Raw genomic sequence first — 19,064 nt, forward strand, 5'->3', positions numbered from 1 at the left:
GGGGTGTCTACAGCATTCCCCAAGCATCATGCACTATATGGCTTGTAACTTGTATCATATCATTGCACATATTGCATTTATTTGCATCTTGTGTTATCTTATATCATTTATCCTTTTACGCTAAGCAACATTAGGATCATTGTCCCCCGGGCTATTTCAGGATGCGTGAAACGCGCTCCTGATTGGTTTTCTTTGGATCTCTTCTCACGATTTCAGCGTGGTTAGAGTGTCGCTTTTCTCACACGATTTCAGCGTGTTTGGAATTTATCTCAGGGTACGTGGAACGCGCTCCTGATTGATTTTCTTTGGACCTCTTCTCATGATTTTAGCATGGTTAGAGTGTCCATTTCCTCATACGATTTCAGCGTGTTTGGAATTTATCTCAGGATGCATGGAACGCGCCCCTAAGTAGTTGTTTTCGAACCTTTTCTCACGATTTCAGCGTGGTTAGAGTGTTCTTTTCGTCACACGATTTTAGCGTGTTTGGAATTTATCTCAGGTTGCGTGGAATGCGCCGCTGAGAAGTTGATTTCGAACCTCTTCTCATGGTTTTAGCGTGGTTAGGGTGTTCTTTTCCTTACACGATTTCAGCGTGTTTGGAATTTATCTCAGGTTGCGTGGAACGCGCCTCTGAGTAGTTGTTTTCGGACCTCTTCTCACAATTTTAGTGTGGTTATAGTGTTCTTTTCCTCACACAATTTCGCCATGTTTGGAATTTATTCTTCCTCCTTTCATAAAATATTTTGAAAGTTGGAGTATGTCACATTTTGCATCTATTGCACTATCTGTTACATCCATTACATCATACCATCTTATCGCCTGCATCCTTTCCATGTTAAGCTTAGTTTGGCATGTGCCCATACTTTTCATGTTGAAACATAGCTCTGCATGTGTACGCGCCTATTCCACTAAGAGAATTATGGTCTGAGGGTTTCAGCAACTTTCATGTATTAGACATGGTCTATTTTGTGTCCATACCTTTTCCAGGTAAAATGTAGTTTGGCTTGCGTCCCTTTATTCACCGTATCCATTGCATCATACTTTGTTTTGTTGCATTCATCATTTAGGATCACGATCTTTCCTCAATAGATTATTCCTCACTTATATCATCCCACCCAATTACCTATATTCTTTCTGTGAAACACATAGTTCTGCATGTGCATGCACCTATTCCGCAAGAATTGTGGTTAGATTGCTTCCACACCTTTTCTATGGTAAACGTAGTTTAATTTTGCATCTCCATCCCTTTATGGTATTTGTGTGGTTTTGTATTACTTGTGGATTAATTATTTTGTCACATTGTATATCATTACATTGTTTTGTTGCATTGCGTATCGTTCGCATTCTGCCCCAGAACTACACTGGTTTGATTCCTTGCAAAGGGATACATAGGCAGCCTGCGGGCGCAACCGTTCTTTGTTTTGTTTGTTTGTCTGAGCCTTCGGCCTTGTCAAAAATGGGTCGTCTCTAGGCTTTGACATTCACTTCCGTCATTTCATGACTTTCGAGTTCTATCAAACAGGGGCAACTGTAGACACCCCATTTTTGACCGTCCTTAAGACTTGGACGTCATCGTTTGTGCACTTGATGATTGTGCTTGTTTGTGTTCGTCTTGAGCGCCCGAAGTCCTCGATGGAATGCCTTGTCTTTGAGCCTCTAAACCTTTTTGTCTTGTGCTTGTTTTGGGCCAAAACCTTGTTGCCTCTTTCCTAGAAGGGGGAGGGAACTTGTCAGCCAGTCTTAGGCCTTGTCGGCCACTAGTTGTGCTTGTCAGCTACTTGTGGTGGCCGACGGCCATTTGTCTCCTTTTTTAGATACTTGTCTGCCAACTATGCCATCTGTTGTTCACTGAAGTGCATCTCCATGCAGGTGTATGGTAGGATGATTTCAAGCTTCAACCTTGGTTTTCTATATATAAGGGGTGCTCTTCCCCATTTGGAGAGGTTAGAAAATTTGGATCAAATTTCTCTCTCTCTAGAATTCTCTCTCTCTCTCTCTCTCTCTCTCTCTCTCGCTCTCTCTCTCCCCTTGTTTTGTGCTTTATAGTTAGTTTTCTCTACACTTTTGCACACTAACCCTTAACCAAACTTGACCACCTTGGAGCCAAGGTCCCTTGGAGCCTAGTTTGAGCTTTGGAATAAGGTTTGAGCCTGAAATTGTGGACGTTTTGTGTTGTGCTTCAAAGGTAGAGAACTTACATCATTTAAGCTTATTGTGCACACTTGTTTTGTCATCCTTTTGTATTGTTTCTGAGCTGGTTTTTAACTACAAAAAAACTCTGGTTTTTTAGGCTTAACATGATGGTTTGAGGCTACTTTGTGCTGCGGGGTGATCCACCCTTCTTGTTACTTAATTGTATAGACTTTTGCACCATCTTTTAGCTTATTCAAATCAAAAATTTTGGCCCTTTAAACCACTGACATTTAGAGTTCTTTCAGTGGAAAAAACCTTTTTTTGAAAGTCCAGAATTAGAGGGGTAGCTTTCCCTCCTTGTGTCTTGTTTGCATGCCTAGATAGCTTAACACGTGAGCATGTTTTTCTAGCATTTTGTACCTTAATCTCAGCATGTTTTTGCAACTATTTTGACTGGTTTCAGCTCTGTTTTGAGCTGGTTTGGTCCTTTGAGGCTTGTATTGTGTGGTTGTAGTGTAAAGAGGCTTCACTAGCTTAGTGTTTTAGGCTTGTAAACATGAATTGCATGAGTTGCTTACATGTTTTAGTGTCATTTTGCACTTCATTTCAGCATTAAAATCTCTGCAATCTCTCTCTATTTTTCACTCTTTCATTTATTTTGAAAGTGATTTTGAACCCCTTGTTGGCTTAAGTGTAAAATTGAGACACTCGTGCTTAATGGTTTAATTCCTTCGGGAGTTCATTACCAATGGCATGAGGTCTCTTTCACGCTCAAGGCACTTGTGGTTTAAGCCTACTTTCAATTAGAGGACACTCACCTTTTGGACTAACCAATTAAAGAATGGATTGGTAATCTACAATGAGTAAACAAAATGAACAAAGTAAAAGAGGCAAGATAAAGCATCTTTTGTGTTGCATTGCATGTGTTCGAATCGGACGTTAAATCGAACACGAGGAAAATGGAATGTTTCATACTCAAAGTGATGAAACATGCCATTTTTCTCGATCACCATCACCCTTGATCATATATGATAGGGTTATGGCTTTGTTGAGTCTTGTTTTGTACTCATTAAGCTTGTACAACTTGGTTCTCTAGCCATCATGCATTGAAAATGCTTGGTTGATGGTTTGAGGGCCAAGAGTTACTCCCCTTTGAGCTTATGTGATGATAAGGAGAGTAACAGTACACACACTCTGTGAGAATACACTGCTTTGCCTCTGTTTGCTCTCTGTTACAACAAAAGAAGAAGTCCAGGGAATAAGTGGCCGATAGCCACCAGCAGTAGCCGATCGGCCACTAATGGTAGCTGACGGCCACCATTTCCAGCCAATCGGCCATAAATGAAAAATTGCACTAGTGTGCTCCTGAGTTGGAGCAGAGGCATTCTAGAAGGTGGCAGCACTGTTGGTGTTCAAGCATGTGCAAACAGAGGCTGCAACGGCAAGGCGGTGGCATTTTCGGAAAGAGAATCAGAGCATGCATACATCCCTCACCCCGAGGCCATATATTCCTTTTATTCATACAAGTGTCAAGTGTTGTGATTATTCAATTAGCTTAGATAGTTAATGAGTTTAATTAATTTAATTAGCTTAGCATAACTAGTTATTCAACTTTGGTTTTTAATAATTAGTTAACTAGAATAGTTAATTAGTTTTGGTTTGTAATAGCTTAGCTTAGGTTAATTAGCATAGCTAGTTAGTTTTTATTCGTTCGGACCCTCCTTCGCAAGGGCATAATGTCGTAATAAGTGTGCGTGCGCATGTGTATGTCTTCCTACCCACATCTTTCTCCCTTTTATTTGATCGCTTTTGATGGTTAGATTCGGTATCATATTTCGATTAGCATACCTTATGTTTGTATGTTTGCATCCATTCATTTGCGTTGCATGCATCGAGGCTCGATGCATCATTCAAACTGCATTGTCAATTTCAATACTTCTTTGAATACGTGTTTCAAAGCATGCTATCAAAGTGTTGCAAATACCATGATTAAGTAATCGAGCCTATTTAGTTACATCATTGCATCTGTTGCATTAGGCATCTTATATAGTTAGGATCATGTATTTTTCTAACTAGCTTCTGTTTTGGCTTGGAGTACTCGGTGAGTTTTATGCTTTAGCATACTTGCATGAGTGTGATTGCCATATTGCCATGATTCGCATGCTTGCCGTAAGGCTATGTGCTTAAATGCTAAACTGCATGAATGCCTGTGGATGAAGGCTTTGTTGCTTGAATTGGAACGATTCAATAAATGTGTGTTTTGAAGCCCACTTTGTTGTGGCAAATCATGTTTTAAGCCCACTTGAGGTGGCAAATCTACATTTTAAGCCCACTTGAGGGTGGCAAATTCAAACCATTTTCGAACAAACATGAGTTGAATTGTTCCAAGTCTTGCAACTAGTCTATACTTGCTTGTGTGCGTCACATAGTAAAGTTTGTTAATAACCGGAACAAGAACACATAATGTTTATAAAAATGCATATCATGATTAGTAGAGATCGATATTTGATCGGGCGAGCAGGGGTGCTCACCCAAGTTCCCGAGCTGAGGCAACTTTGCTGATGACGGACACGTGGCCTTTGGCATGAGCCAGGGTTTCCTAAATTTTCTCCAAAATAAAATATTTAGGTGGTGACTCTCTATCTGGCAAAGCGGTCCAATTTTGGCAATTTTTTATTCAAAATCAATTTTCCAAAACGATTTGCTGGATTTGGACTCTTTGGTGTTTATCAGTTTCACATTGCACTTGTGAAACTAGATTCATAACCACGGGAGAGTCCGAACTATGAGGCCTTTTTTTAAACCCTTTCCAAAAGGCAGGGGCATGGAAAAAGGCGAGTCCACAACGCTCTCACGAAGGAGAGTCAGAATGAATAAACTAGTTAAGCTAAACTACTTAACTAATTATTACAAAACTTGAATGAATAACTAACTAACTATCTAAGCTAATTAATTAGGAATCTGACTAGGCTAAGCTAATTAAATGTTACAACGCAAACTAATTAGCTACAACTAGTTAATTACAATAAATAAATGATTAACCAGTTCCGGGAAGGGAGGGAGGCCCATGCATGCTCGACTTTCACCCGAAGAACATACTCTATCTGCCCCCAAATGCCTCTATTGCACAACCCTTGCACCATTTCTTTCTCCAGATCAACTCTGCCACGCTCCACAAGCATTCTGCCCAAAATTCATTAGTGGCCGGCAGGCCACCATTGAGGGGTTGCCATCCAACACTGGTGGCCGGCAGGCCAGTAACAATGGCCGCCCGGCCACTGATGACACTCCATATTTTTTTCTTGTAACAAAGAGCAAACAGGGCAAAGAGAAGGTATTCTCACAAGTTGTTTGTACTATGTATCCCTTCTTATCATCAAAGCATCTCAAAGGAGTGGTACACTTGGTTCCAAAACCATCAATCAAGCAACTTGATTGCATGATGGCCAAAGAACCAAGGTGTACAAGTTTAATAAATACACAAATAAGACTCAACATCCATAACCCTATCATGCATGATTAAGGGCAATGGAGACCTAGGAAGGATTGGTACATTTCATCACTTTGAGTATGAAATGCTTCACTTTTCCTTGTGTTTAATTAACGTCCGATTGAACACATCAAAACAAAACCATTTCTTATCTTTGCTCACTTTTAGTTTCAACTTTACTCATTTTAAATTACCAACTGTGGAGAAGTGGTTTTGGAAATACTCTTCTGATCTTGGGAGACGCTAATGATCCTCTTCTAGACACCTGAAAAGGAAAAAACACTCCGGTCAGGGGTCCAGAATTAGCACTCCGACAGACAAGTTAGTCTTTACGCCCAAGTTTACTTGTATTCTAAACTAAGCACAATAGTTCTCACCCACTTCTCTCTGATGGGTGATCCCATATTTATAGTATTTTCTTTGGGCCTTTGGGGTGGGCCCATCCTTGTTCCGTCACATGTACCTCTACTCGGCGTCAGTTCTATTGGCTGGGATACTGGTTATTTTATCTGGCTCCTTGATTGGCTGGGGTATATGTCGAATACAGGTTACATTTCGGACTGGACACGCTCATCCGTCCCTATGGATCTAATAAAGTCTGGCTCCCACAATTGCCCCCCAAACTCCCTACTATCATCAATTAGTTGACGTGTTTGGCTTTTAGCCTGGGAAGTCAAAAATTCGGCGGTTAACCCTCTTCCCAATGTGTGCCAGAATGCGCACACGCTTCTTAGTCATCGTAACGCTTTCCCGCTGCTTCGTACACTGTTTCCATTTAATATGATTTAAAATTGCCTCTTCGAGTGTATACCCTGAATGTTCAAAAGATATCTTGCTCGCCCTCCAGTGCAACTCTATCTCTTTACGGCTTCTACAACTCGTTTCTCGCTTTATCTCCTATAAGTCTTCTTCTCCTTCATTTTTCATCCCGCTTCCTTATTGGCTTTTAACTTTCCGTAATTCTTGGGTTTGGCTTAAAAAGAATGGCAAAACATCTAAAAGAGCTCCTTTCGGCGGATCGAATCTCCCACTTTCGACGCCATTTCTCTATCCCTAATGACGTCCATCTGTCACTTTTGGCAGGCAACATCACTGATATGCAGAGGGAAAATGAGAGCACAATCGTCTTTCCTCTCTTATCAATTGCTGAGGGCAAAGTCTGCTTTCCTCTTCACCCACTTTTGAGGGCTGTTCTTAGATACTGGGGTCTAATCCCCTCCCAGCCCAACGTCAATTTCTTTCGTATCATAATGGGGATCGTAGAACTAAATTGTCGTCTTAGGACCAATTTAGGTATTCCTACCATTCGGCATTGTTACACCCTTGCCAAATCTACTGGCCGGCTAGGGCGCTATTTTCTTAGAGCTAAGGATATTGATCATCACATCGTGACTATGCTCGCCAGCTCTGGCAAGCGTGTCGACGACGTGATGGTCGTTGTCCGCGGCAACTGGGAGTTCGACGAAGGTGAAGATCGTCCAGACCTGGTGCCAAGAAAGAAAGGCAAACCAGGTGGCCGATTAGGTCACTTTGGTCTTCATATTTGCATGTATATGTATTCGGCACTATGTTCATCTTATCGTTTTGTTTGTGCAAGCAACGATTTGAAGGAAGTGTTGGTTTTAGACGACGACATCGTGCTCGCAGAAATCAAAACTACACTACAGTTCGTCGGCCGTCCAAACCTTCGAAAACAAGGAAGGCCCACCTACATTCTCCTGCGGTACGAGCCGACTTACACAATGTTCTCAGCGGTAGACAACATTCCGATCACGTGAGGCGACAATCAACTTGCTGTCCTCATCTTCCCCAGCTTCAAAAACTTGAGCCAGGTCGGTTTAGAGTTATCTGATTCTGAACACGCAGAAGAACAAGTGGCCGAACTAATCGCCGAGGATTCAGACCGGTCAGCCGCGGAAGTTGACGAAACGATTAATTCGGCCTTTGAGAAAGCCAGATTGAACTATTCTGACCCTCCGTCTACATCAGGCCGAGAGGACACCTTCGAAGATATTTTTTCAAACTTGGGAGACCTTCCCGGCGATTACTCTGAAGATATGGCTGGGGAAAATCTTACGCATATGGTACGGAAGAGGAACACCGAACGCATGGCCACCCGAAAAAAGGCCGAGGCCATCCATTCCGGATTTGTCCCGACTGAATCTGTTCAACCTACTGTTGTAGAGGAATCGGCCTAGGTTGTCGTCGTCGAGACGAAAAAGGACGTCGACCGCCCGATTACAAAAGAGCGGCTGATTTTAGAGGATTGAGGCAAAAAAAGAAGCGCCGAGGACAAGGGCAGCTCCAAAGAGGGCCCTGTTGATAAGCGGCCACATGTAGAGGAGTCGGCTTTGGTTGCTCCTTTCATCATTGAACCAAAGATAAAAAACATGCCGATCTTCTCCGAAGCGTCGACTTTGAAAGATCCAGCTGTGGCATTGAGCTTGGCTGCCGTGGTCTCCTTGCCGGCTGACATGGCGACCTTTCATGCCGAGCCAGACTTGGCAACAATCGCATTAGCCGCTCAGTTGACCTTTTTGGTACGTGTTTATCCTTGGAATGTGATGGTCTTTTGGTTTGCATTCGATGTTTCTTGGAATGTGACGATCCTTTGTTCTGCACACAATTTGAAGGATCACTGAATTAGGTTGACGCCAGCGTGACACTGTTAAAAGGATTGGCCATTTGCAATCGAAAGTTGATGACCAAAAGAGCAGGGCGAAGTTTGAGGCAATGAGAGCCGCAATGGAAAGTGCACGGGCGGAGGCTGAGAAGGAAAGGGCCAGGACTGCTGATCAACTCAGGTCTAACGTCGAGGAGAGGGCAAACGTGAGCAAGGAATCGCTCAAGTTAGCCAAGGAGGCGCTTGTGAAACTAGAGGCCGAGTTGGAAGGGTTGAAGCAGGCCAAGGAAAAAGCCGAATCTGAGGCTTTCGCGGTGTTCGAGGCTGGGAAGAGCGCCACTTTTGATGACCATGTAGAAGAAGTCCCCAAATTTGGGAATCGGGGATTCAGACATGGCTGGCTCAAAGCCCTTGCTGTCGCTGGAGTTACATTGGCCATGCCAATTCCATACGAGCAAGTGGACGTTGAGCTGCTTGAGTCTGATCCTGAGACTTGATTTGGGTGACATTCTAGTTTTGTTAGGCTTTACTCATTTGCAATGTATGTTTTTTGTTAGTTAACTTCCATCTTTTTGGATTTTCATATGTAAAATGTCCGCTGCTAGCGCCCAATTGATGAATAAAAATTTTATATGCTCTCAAATTATTTTTTGTATTGTTTGTTGTATGTGTATATAGTTAGGAGAATCATCAATTAGAACAAAATTTCAAGCGTACGTAACACGGCAGACTTGATCAGCCGATTAAAATTAGGGATTTGATTTAATCATAAACAAAATGAATTTATGACTACTGTTCAGATAAATTGATTTGTGGAACGGTTGGGGCACTCAAGCCGTCTAGATTGATGAATCTGTCCTTGCCCCAACTGGTTCACGAATGTAGAACGCCGATTAACACATTACTTATGAATCTTATACTGGAGAATCGATTCGTGGAACGGTTGGGGCACTCAAGCCGTCTAGATTGATGAATCTGTCCTTGCCTCAGCTGGTTCATGATCATAGAATGTCGATTAACACGTTACTTATGAATCTTGTACTAGAGAATCGATTCGTGGAACAGTTGGGGTACTCAAGCCTTCTAGATTGATGAATCTGCCCTTGCCCCAGCTGGTTCATGATCGTAGAACGCTGATTATCAATGGTGGATGGGGCGATTGGGGCATATGACTCAGTCGACGCTGGGCTGTTGACGCTTCAATATTAATGAGATTGCCTCGGAGGTGCTGCCCTCGTAGGGAATAAATGGGCGTGTACTTCGTAAACGAGGGTCCTATTTATGTGCTCAGTCAGGAACTTAGTCCAGTTCTTGGAAGAAGATTAAATAACTGCGAATGTCAAATAAGCTTTTCTTCAACAACAGAGGTAAAGCGAAGACGCTAGCTGAGCTGGGAGGTGCCATGAGTCGAAGCGGTGAACCTTCGTGCGCGGCTAGTAGGACTTCGAGGGATCGGGAGAGACACCAATCTCCTCGTCGTCGAACTAGGTCGCCCAGGAGGGACAAACAGCCACAACGTAAGTCTCTTCAACTTCGTCCTGGAAGGGAATCTGATGCGAATCCTCGCCCATTGAGTTTCGGGGTCTTCGTGGGTAATAGACCAATGACAGAGATAGATTCGATCATTCGAGATCCAAATGTGGCAGTCGAGTTTGCTCGACAGATTTTTCCACCCGAAGTTCAGCAGTCGATGGTAGGTCAGCCGGACTTCGAAGTGTTTTGTGAAGGAGTTCACGGGGCGGTGAGGTGATTGTACATGGCTTATGAGATCGGCATGCATCTCTATGCCGCTTGCCGCGACATAGAACAGAGAGATAAATGCATTCGGAAGTTAGACGCTCGCACGGAAAAGGCCGAGCGTGAGCTAAGGAAAATCAAGTCTGCCGGGCCCCAAGCAACCATCCACCCCAACCTAGTTGCTGAAGAGAGGGTTACTCAAAGGTTGATTAGTGATGCGATCACCGATCGTAATACGGCTAGCATGTTCGCGATTGAGACTGCGAGGGCTACGGCCTATGAAAAAGGCTTCCACGATGGCTGAAAGGTCGAAATTCAGAAGACCAAGGAAAAACTCGCCGAAGAAGTCTGCCGATGTGAAAATCATGGATTTAGGCACGGCTGGCTCAAGGCACTTCGGCAAGCTGAGAATCTCCTGGCGGCAGGGTTGGATTCGGCGTTTCCGTCGTACCAAGAATGATTTACCCTTCTCCGCTTGCAAAATTTAGAAGAGTGGTGATGAAAAAACCGCCGAACCGAAGAAAACCTTGTAATGATTACGTAGATTGAAAGTGAAATTATGTATTTATTAGCTGATTTTAATAAAATGCTTGGTATACATTTTATTCTGAATGTGCGCACATATTGCGTTTATATGGCTTGAACAATCTAATTTGAATAGTGCATTGTTTATTTCAATTTTGCCTATTCCAACTTTGTTTCGTTGTAATTTTTATTCGGCACACGTGTTTTTCGACTTTGGAGATGTCACGCGCTGAGGGCGCTCCGAATCCTGAGGCTTTTTCGGCCCAAAGACGTCGTGCGCCGATGGGGCTTCGAATTCGGAGACTATCTGCCCATCTTTAGTTGTCGTTTAGATAACTGGGCCATTTTAACTTCGAAAAGCCAAAAATTAGTACATGGAATGGCTGTGGCCAATATCGATCGGCGTCCGTCTTTTGGAGTTCAATGTTTAATGAAATCGCCTCGGGGTCACTGCAAGGATTAGAAATAAATCGCTTCGGACTCTTTGCGCCAATAACTTCACCTACTGTGTTTAGACTCGATTTAAAACAATTGTGTTGGATGGGGTTAGATAAGTGTGAATGTCAAATGGAGTTTTCTTCAATCAGCAGAGGAGAAGCTCGAGCTTTGACTGAGCTTGATATTGCAATGAATCAAAGCAGAGAACCCACCCGTGCAAGAGGTAGGGCATTCAAAGAACGGGAAAAACGTCAGCCCCCAAGTCGTCGAAGCAGATCACCCCGAAAGGAGAAATAGCAATGGGGAAGTTCTCCATAACCGCGACCGAGAAATGAGGCCGACGTAGCGCCGCGACCGTCGAGTTTTACTATTTTCGTGGGGAATTCCTTTCTTGTCCTGGATCTTCGCCTTGACGTCATCTATGGTGTCAAAGCTCTCCACCTCGAGGGTGATTGTATTGCCGGTGTGAACATCGTGGATTCAAGCGCGATCAGATTAAAGCATTTCAAGTTGCGGATGCTCTTCGAGCAGCGGCGCTGTACCAACGTGACCACTTCCCTTTTTTTTCCTTCGAAGTTTGAGAAGGGTAAGGACGAAGGCGACACCGTATGAAAATAGATATTGTAATGCTCGAACGCGGATTGAATTTTTGTAATTACTATTTAATCGAATAAAATGTGTTATTTTAAAGGTTTATATATCACGTTCTAAATTTTTTATGCTTAATTAAGCATCTTATTTCGAATGTTGGCACGTTTTGTTTTGTTCATGTGGTTGTGCTGGCTCAACTTGCATAGCCCTGCTTTAATTAAGCATTTTTTCACACGGCCATTGAGCGTCACCCAGTGGGACACTATTTGGTTAGCCGAATTTGGAGGCTTTATTGGCCAAAGATGTCATGTGTTGATGGGGCTCCGAATCCGGAGGCTTTACTCAGCCAGTCGTGATACCCACAAGAGGCGCTCCAAATCCGGAGGCTTTTTCAGCCTGGGTCTCCAAATCTGGAGACTTTAATCGGTCAGTCGTGATACCCACGAGGAGCGCTCCGAATCTGAAGGCTTTTTCGGCCCAAAGACATCATGTGCTGATGGGGCTCCGAATCCGGAGACTTTAATCGGCCAATCGTGATATCCATGAAGGGCGCTCTAAATCCGGAGACTTTTTCAGTCCAAAGACGTCATGCGTTAATGGGGCCTCGAATCCGGAGACTTTAATCAGCTAATCGTGGTATCCACGAAGGGCGCTTCGAATCTGGAGGCTTTTTCAGCCCGAAGACGTCATGCGTCGATGGGGCTCCGAATCCGGAGACTTTAATCGGCCAATCGTGATATCCATGAAAGGCGCTCTGAATCCGGAGGCTTTAATCGGCCAATCGTGATATCCACGAGGGGCGCTCCGAATCCGGAGATTTTTTTGGCCAATCATGATATCCACGAGGGGCGCTCCGAATCCGGAGGCTTTTTCGGCCCAAAGACGTCATGCGCCAATGGGGCTCCGAATCCGGAGACTTTAATCGGCCAATCGTGATATCCACGAAGGGCGCTCCAAATCCGGAGGCTTTTTTGGCCCAAAGACGTCATGCGCCGATGGGGCTCCGAATCCAAAGACTTTAATCGGCCAATCGTGATATCCACGAAGGGCACTCCGAATCTGAAGGCTTTAATCGGCCAATCGTGATATCCACGAGGGGTGCTCCGAATACGGAGACTTTTTGGCCAATCGTGATATCCACGAGGGGGCGCTTCGAATCCGAAGGCTTTAATCGGCCAATCGTGATATCCACGAAGGGCGTTCCGAATCCGGAGGCTTTTTCCGTCGCAGCACTTTTTAATTCTATTTCGCAGTGGGTGGGATTACAACTTTTCAACAAGAATCCTTGCATTTCAAAAGTGGAATGCGTACATGGCGAATCATTTAGAACTAGGATCATTCTCCACAAGTCGGGTTTAATGACAAAATTTTTGCAAGTGCGTCGGGTTCTAGGGCCATGGCAGACTCCTTCCTGACATATTTCTGCGCCGATATGGAATCTATCCGATAATGGTCGTCTCAGTTAGGACCCAATTTTCCATCAACCGATTTCTTGTCATCCGGAAGTGCCTTCACGATCAACTCTCCCGGTGTAGCGACGCAGCTGAACGCGTTGATTATGCGACTTGGCAAGCTGTTGTTAGTATTGCCTAGGGCTTCTATGGCTTCAGTGGAGTTGACCTACGACTCAGTAGTTCAGTGGAGTTGACCTGCGACTCCGTTGGTGTCTTTCCACAAAGGAGATAACATGCTTGTGCGAATTACTGGGAACCACGGATTTGCTCAATGCCGTGTTCGGTCGAGAAACGTAGCAGCTAATGATAGGTGCTTGGGACAGCCTGAATAGCATGTAACCAAGTTCGCCCCATGATGAGATTATACGGTGAAGGGAGCTTGACGACCACGAATTCCATATCCACTGTTTGGGAGCCCGCTCGAACAAGAAGTGTGATTTTCCCCAACGGGTACTCTGGATTTGCGTTGAAGTCGAATAATGGATGTCGAGCCGAAGACAGGTCTGATTCATTGAAGCCGAGTTTGATGAAGGTCTCATAATACATTACCTCCGAAGTGCTCCCCTGGTCTATGAGGACGCGTTCAACGGTAAATCAGTTTACGTGTAGTTCAATGACCAATGGATCAACATGGGGGAGTGTAATGCCGATAAGATTGGAATCGTCGAAGATAATGCTTGGAGCTTCGTGGGGCCGTTTCGTCGGTGTGCATTGCTTCTGGGGGGATGACTGAATTGCATATATGGTAAGAGGCATTGAAAGGCTATATATCATATGAATGACGCCGAGCGGAGGTGAATCCTGCCGAAGGGAAACTGTTTTGATTGCGCTCTTTCGGATATGTTGCTGGAGCCGACCATCTTGCACCAATTCCTCAAGGTGGTCTTTCAAAGCATAGCAATTGTCCGTATCATGGCTATGATCTTTGTAATAGTCACACCGCCTATCCCGCCTTCTTGTGTTAGGAGGTCCCACCATTTTGGACGGCCATTTGAAAAACGAAAGATGTTGGATTTTGGACATAACTGAGCTGATTGGCTCTGATAGCTCTGAATATTTCTTGTCGGCGCACTTTGTGCGCCTACTATCAACTTGCAGTTGCTCATTTGCTCGGTGTGAGCCTTGATCGCTTGATCAGCGAGAATCCCGTTTCTTGTCTCGTTTAGCCCGTTGTCGTGGTTTGGGGCTTTGAGGTGGTACGAAACTTATTGGCTGAGCAGTTTCAAGAGGGGCCGTTTTGTTGGCCATGTATTCAGCTTTAACCTGCAAGGCATCATCTTCCACTTTGCAGTATTCCTCTACTTTCTTCATCAACCCCAGACTGTTTTAGGGGGTCTTCTAGTCAAGGAACTGCGGAGGGCACTATCTGGATGTAATCCCATTTTGAAGGCGGTGATGGCCATGGAGTCATTGCAAGCGTCATCAATAAGATTAAAGCATTCCCAATATCGCGCCGAATATGCTCTGAGTGTTTCTCCTGGCAGGATTTGCATTGCCCAGAAAGAGTCGGCTTGTTTCGACTGGACCTCGTTAGTGATGAATCTGGCCCTAAAGGATTTCTGTAATTGGTGGAAGGTTTTGATTGAAGCCGGCTCCAGTTTATAATACCACCTGACAGCCAATGGTCCCAAATTGCTAGGAAATATTTGGCACATGAGGGCCTCGTTATCTGCATACAATGTCATGGCTTGCTTGTAGTGGTGGATGTGGTCGGTGGGGTCTGATTTGCCGTCGTACAAGGTGAATGATGGTGCTTTGAATTTCTTGGGTAGTACTGCCTTTGCAATCCGTCGTACGAATGGATCTTGTTGATCTTCGTCCGAATTGTTCCTTCTTCGCTTGTGCCTTATACGGGGACTTTCTTCAGAAGAACTGGTAGTTTCAGGTCTCCCCTTCTTCCTGGGCTCCGGGGATAACGAGTCGGAGTCGCTATTAGTGTTGTTCTGTCGGGCTCGAGGTCGTCGACCACCTGCCTTCGGAGATCGTTCCGGATTTAGGCGTACAGCTTGTTTGGACTTCGCCACTTCCAAGGCCAAATCTTCATGAAGACGTTCGTTTTCTGAGATCATGTTCTCCAACCTTTGTTCGTTTTGCTTTGCCTATTCCATGATCGCTTGCATTGCTTCATGCTCTGGAGTCGAGGGTGAGGCGAAGTTCAGAGTGCGTCTTATGGGGATGGTGTCCGGTCTAAGCATGTTTGGTGGAGTGAGGTCGTCTCTCTACGTGGTTTCATCAGTGGCTATTGGAGGGTCCTCCGTCACGCCCGCCATGGATATGCTTGAGTATTCCCACAGACGACGCCAATTATGAAGAAGTGGTTTTGGAAATACTCTTCTGATCTTGGGAGACGCTAATGATCCTCTTCTAGAGACTTGAAAAGGAATAAACACTCCGGTCGGGGGTGCCGGAATTAGCACTCTGACGGACAAGTCAGTCTTTACGCTCAAGTTTACTTGTATTCTAAACTAAGCACAATAGTTCTCACCCACTTCTCTCTGATGGATGATCCCATATTTATAGTATTTTCTTTAGGCCTTTGGACTGGGCCTATCCTTGTTCCGTCACATGTACCTCTACTCGGAGTCAGTTCTATTGGCTGGGATACTGGTTATTTTATTCGGCTCCTTGATTGGCTGGGGTATATGCCGTATACAGGTTACGTTTCGGACCGGACACGCTCATCCGTCCCTATGAATCTAATAAAATCCGGCTCCCACACCAACCATTCCTTAACCAATTAAGTCCATTGGTGAGAAGTCATCTAAAGAGAACGAAGTGTCAAACAAGGGGTAGTTTAAGGCAAGAGAGATGTCATACCGTTGGTAATGAATGCCCAAAAGAGGATTAAACAATTAAGCAATGAACCTCAATCTCAAGCTTAAACTATCCTAAGGTTGAAATAACCCTCAAAACAAACAAAGAGTGAAAAAATTAGGGAGATTGTAGAGATTATAAGTGCTGAAATGAAGTGAGAAAAGCACTAAAACATGGCAATCAACTCAAACAAGTGTTGCCTAAAGGCCTAAAACACCAAGTTTGTGAGGACTATTACACTAGAGGCATGCAAAACAAGACTCAAATGCAATAAACAGCCAAAAAAGGAGGCAAAACAGTCTAAAATAGAGCCTAAAACATGCTTGAATTAAGCTACAGAAGGCTAGAAAATAAAGCTAACACATAGAGCTTACTAGGCTAGCAAACTAGACACAAAGAGAGGAGGCTAACCCCTCCAATTTTGGACTTCAAAGCATGATTTTTACCACTGAAAATATTCTAAAATTCAGTGTTCAAAAGCCCAAAAAAAGATAGTTTGAAGGTGGGAAACAAAGATGGAAAAGCCCTACAAGCAAGGAATACCCCCCTAACCTTAAATGGCCTAAAACACCAAGTTCAGCCCACAAAAATAGAGTTTTTTTATGCCCAAAAATAGCCCAAAAGCAGTGGAAAGAGATAGAAAAACAAGAAAACAAAGCAAGCTTAAAAGGGAAGTAGTATACCTCTTGAAGCAAAGATCAACTTTAGGCACTAATTCAAGCTAAAACCACCTTCAAGAGCTCCAACAAGGCCTCAAGGAACCTCATCTTAAAGATGATCAGCTTTGATTAAGGAAGTGTAGGCAAAAGTGTAGTGTAACTAGGCTAGTGTGCACAAATTTGCAAGAGAGAGAGAGAGAGAGAGAGATTTGTTCCAAAATTGCCAACCCTCAAAAATGGGGGAGAAGACCCTGTATATATAGAAAAACATGCATTTGGTTGAGTTAGATCCGTCTATACACGTGTATGAAGATGGAGGCAATTGTGCCAACAGTTGGAACAGTTGTTAACAAAATATCTACAAAAAGGTCACTAGTGGCCGGCTAGCCACCAGGGGGTGCAGGCTTGAAACGCTAAGGTTTTGGGCTTGAAACACTAAGGTTTTGGTCCAAAATAAGGCATAGAATGGACAGGGTTTAAAGGCTCAAAGATAGTGCATTTCACCGAGGACTTCGGGCACTAAAACGAGCACAAATAGTCACAATCATCGAGTGCACAAGCGATGACATCCAAGTCTTGGGAACGGTTAAAAACGGGGTGTCTACAAGTAACAATAGGAAAAATACTGGGATTTCTAATCACACAGAGAGGAATTGAGGTAGATCCTTCCAAAATCAAGGCCATCTTAGAAATGCCACCACCGAGGACTGAAAAGGAGGTGCGCAGCTTTCTGGGTAAAATGTAATTCATAATACGGTTTATTTCGAAATTAACCTTGACTTGTAAACCACTATTTGGTCTCCTAAAGAAATGAAAGAAATTCTGATGGTATGATTGTTGTTAGTTCGCTTTTGAACAGGTCAAGCAGTATCTGTAGAATTCGTCTGTGTTATCACCACCAGACTCGGGAAAATCGTTGATTATGTACCTGTCAGTGAAAAACTCAACCATGGGGTGTATGTTAGCTCAGGAGTCAGAGACCGAGGTGGAGAAAGCCTTTTACTACTTGATGAAGAAAATGCTAAACTATGAGACCTGTTACACTCCCCTCAAGAAAGCTTGCCTAGCCTTGGTATGGGCTACCCGGAAGTTGAGGCACTACCTGTTAGCTCACTCAATAATTCTAGTTTCAAGATTAGATCCCATCAAATATCTCTTTAAGAAACTAGCGCTTATAGGTAGGCTAGCCCATTGGTTACTTCTTCACTCCGAAGCGATGGAGTACTTTTTCCCAGATGGAGATATTCTGCAAATAGAGGAGAAAACGTGGATGATGTACTTTGGCGGAGCAGCCAATCAATATGGTTATGCAATCGGTGTGTTACTGATAACACCTGATGACTCCTATATACCCTTAGCCTTCAAACTCCGATTTAAAGTATCTAACAGCGAAGCAGAGTATGAGGCGTGCATTACTGGTTTAGAAGTCGTCCTAAAACTAGAGGAAAAAAGGTTGGACATCATCGGGGATTCAAACTTGGTTGTGTTTCAAGCCAACGGAGATTGGCGGGTTAAAGAAGAGAAAATGAAGGTTTACCATCAGGCATTGGATATGTTAATTCCGCGGTTTGAAAATCTAAAGTTTACCCATCTGCTAAGGGAGAACAACCGGTATGCTGACGTACTAGCAACTCTATCTTCTATGGTAGACATTCCATTGGGAGTGAGGATACGTCCGATCATTATTGAACAGAAGTACACACTGGCCTATGAAACCATTGTCGCGATAGATAAGGCTTCAGACAAGAACCCCTGGTGCTATGATACTTTGAATTTCCTAGAAATGGAGGCGTATCCACCAAGAGCAACTGTCAAGGATAAAAGAGGAATACGGTGTTTGGCCGTCCAATTTATCATCTGTGGGGACATGTTGTACAAAAGAAGCCATTTAAGAATGCATAAATTGTGTGTTGAGGAAGAGAATTCAAAGCGCCTTGTGGAGGCCATTCACAGAGGAGATGCGGAGCCCACATGAATGGTGTGATGCTCGCCCAAAAAATCCTTAGACAAGTCCACTACAGGTTAACCATGGAAGAGGATTGTATCAGTTTTGTACGGTGATGCCATAAATGTCAAATTTATGCCAATCGCATGAACATACCACCGTCTAAACTCTACAATATGACTTCACCATGTCCATTCTCTGTTTGGAGGACCGATATTATCGGCACAGTTATGCCAAACGGGTCAAACGGACATGAATTCATCTTGGTAGCGATTGACTACTTCACCAAATGGGTGGAGGCCCACTCATACTTTGTGCTAAAAGTGTCACATGTGGCTAAGTTCATCAAGAACAATATCATCTACCGGTACGGAGTTCCGAATGAGATTATCTCCAATAATGGCTCACACTTCAAGAAAGAGGTGTTGGAGCTGATTGAGAAATATAACGTGGCTTTTCATAAGTCATCAACATACAGACTGCAAACCAATGGAGCTGTTGAGGCTGCGAACAAAAATATCAGGAGAATTCTACAGAAGATGGTGGAGACTTACAGGGACTGGCCAGATAAACTGACATTCACGCTCTGGGGCTACAGAACCTTAATCCGAACATCTACTGGGGCGACCCCTTATTCTCTCATTTACGGGATAGA

The 19,064-nt window shown here is 43.9% G+C and overlaps 1 protein-coding gene across 1 annotated transcript; it reads left to right on the forward strand.

Annotated features, from left to right (window-relative positions):
• Positions 1–17,680: 17,680 nt before the first annotated feature.
• On the forward strand, positions 17,681–18,439 carry LOC114295372 (uncharacterized). The gene has a single exon (XM_082918839.1). The coding sequence runs from the start codon at positions 17,681–17,683 to the stop codon at positions 18,437–18,439; it is 759 nt and encodes a 252-aa protein (XP_082774965.1).
• The last annotated feature ends 625 nt before the right edge of the window (positions 18,440–19,064 follow it).

This window comes from Camellia sinensis, chromosome 3 (assembly GCF_055761805.1).
Source record: "Camellia sinensis isolate YWXY chromosome 3, ASM5576180v1, whole genome shotgun sequence".
NCBI lineage: Eukaryota > Viridiplantae > Streptophyta > Magnoliopsida > Ericales > Theaceae > Camellia > Camellia sinensis.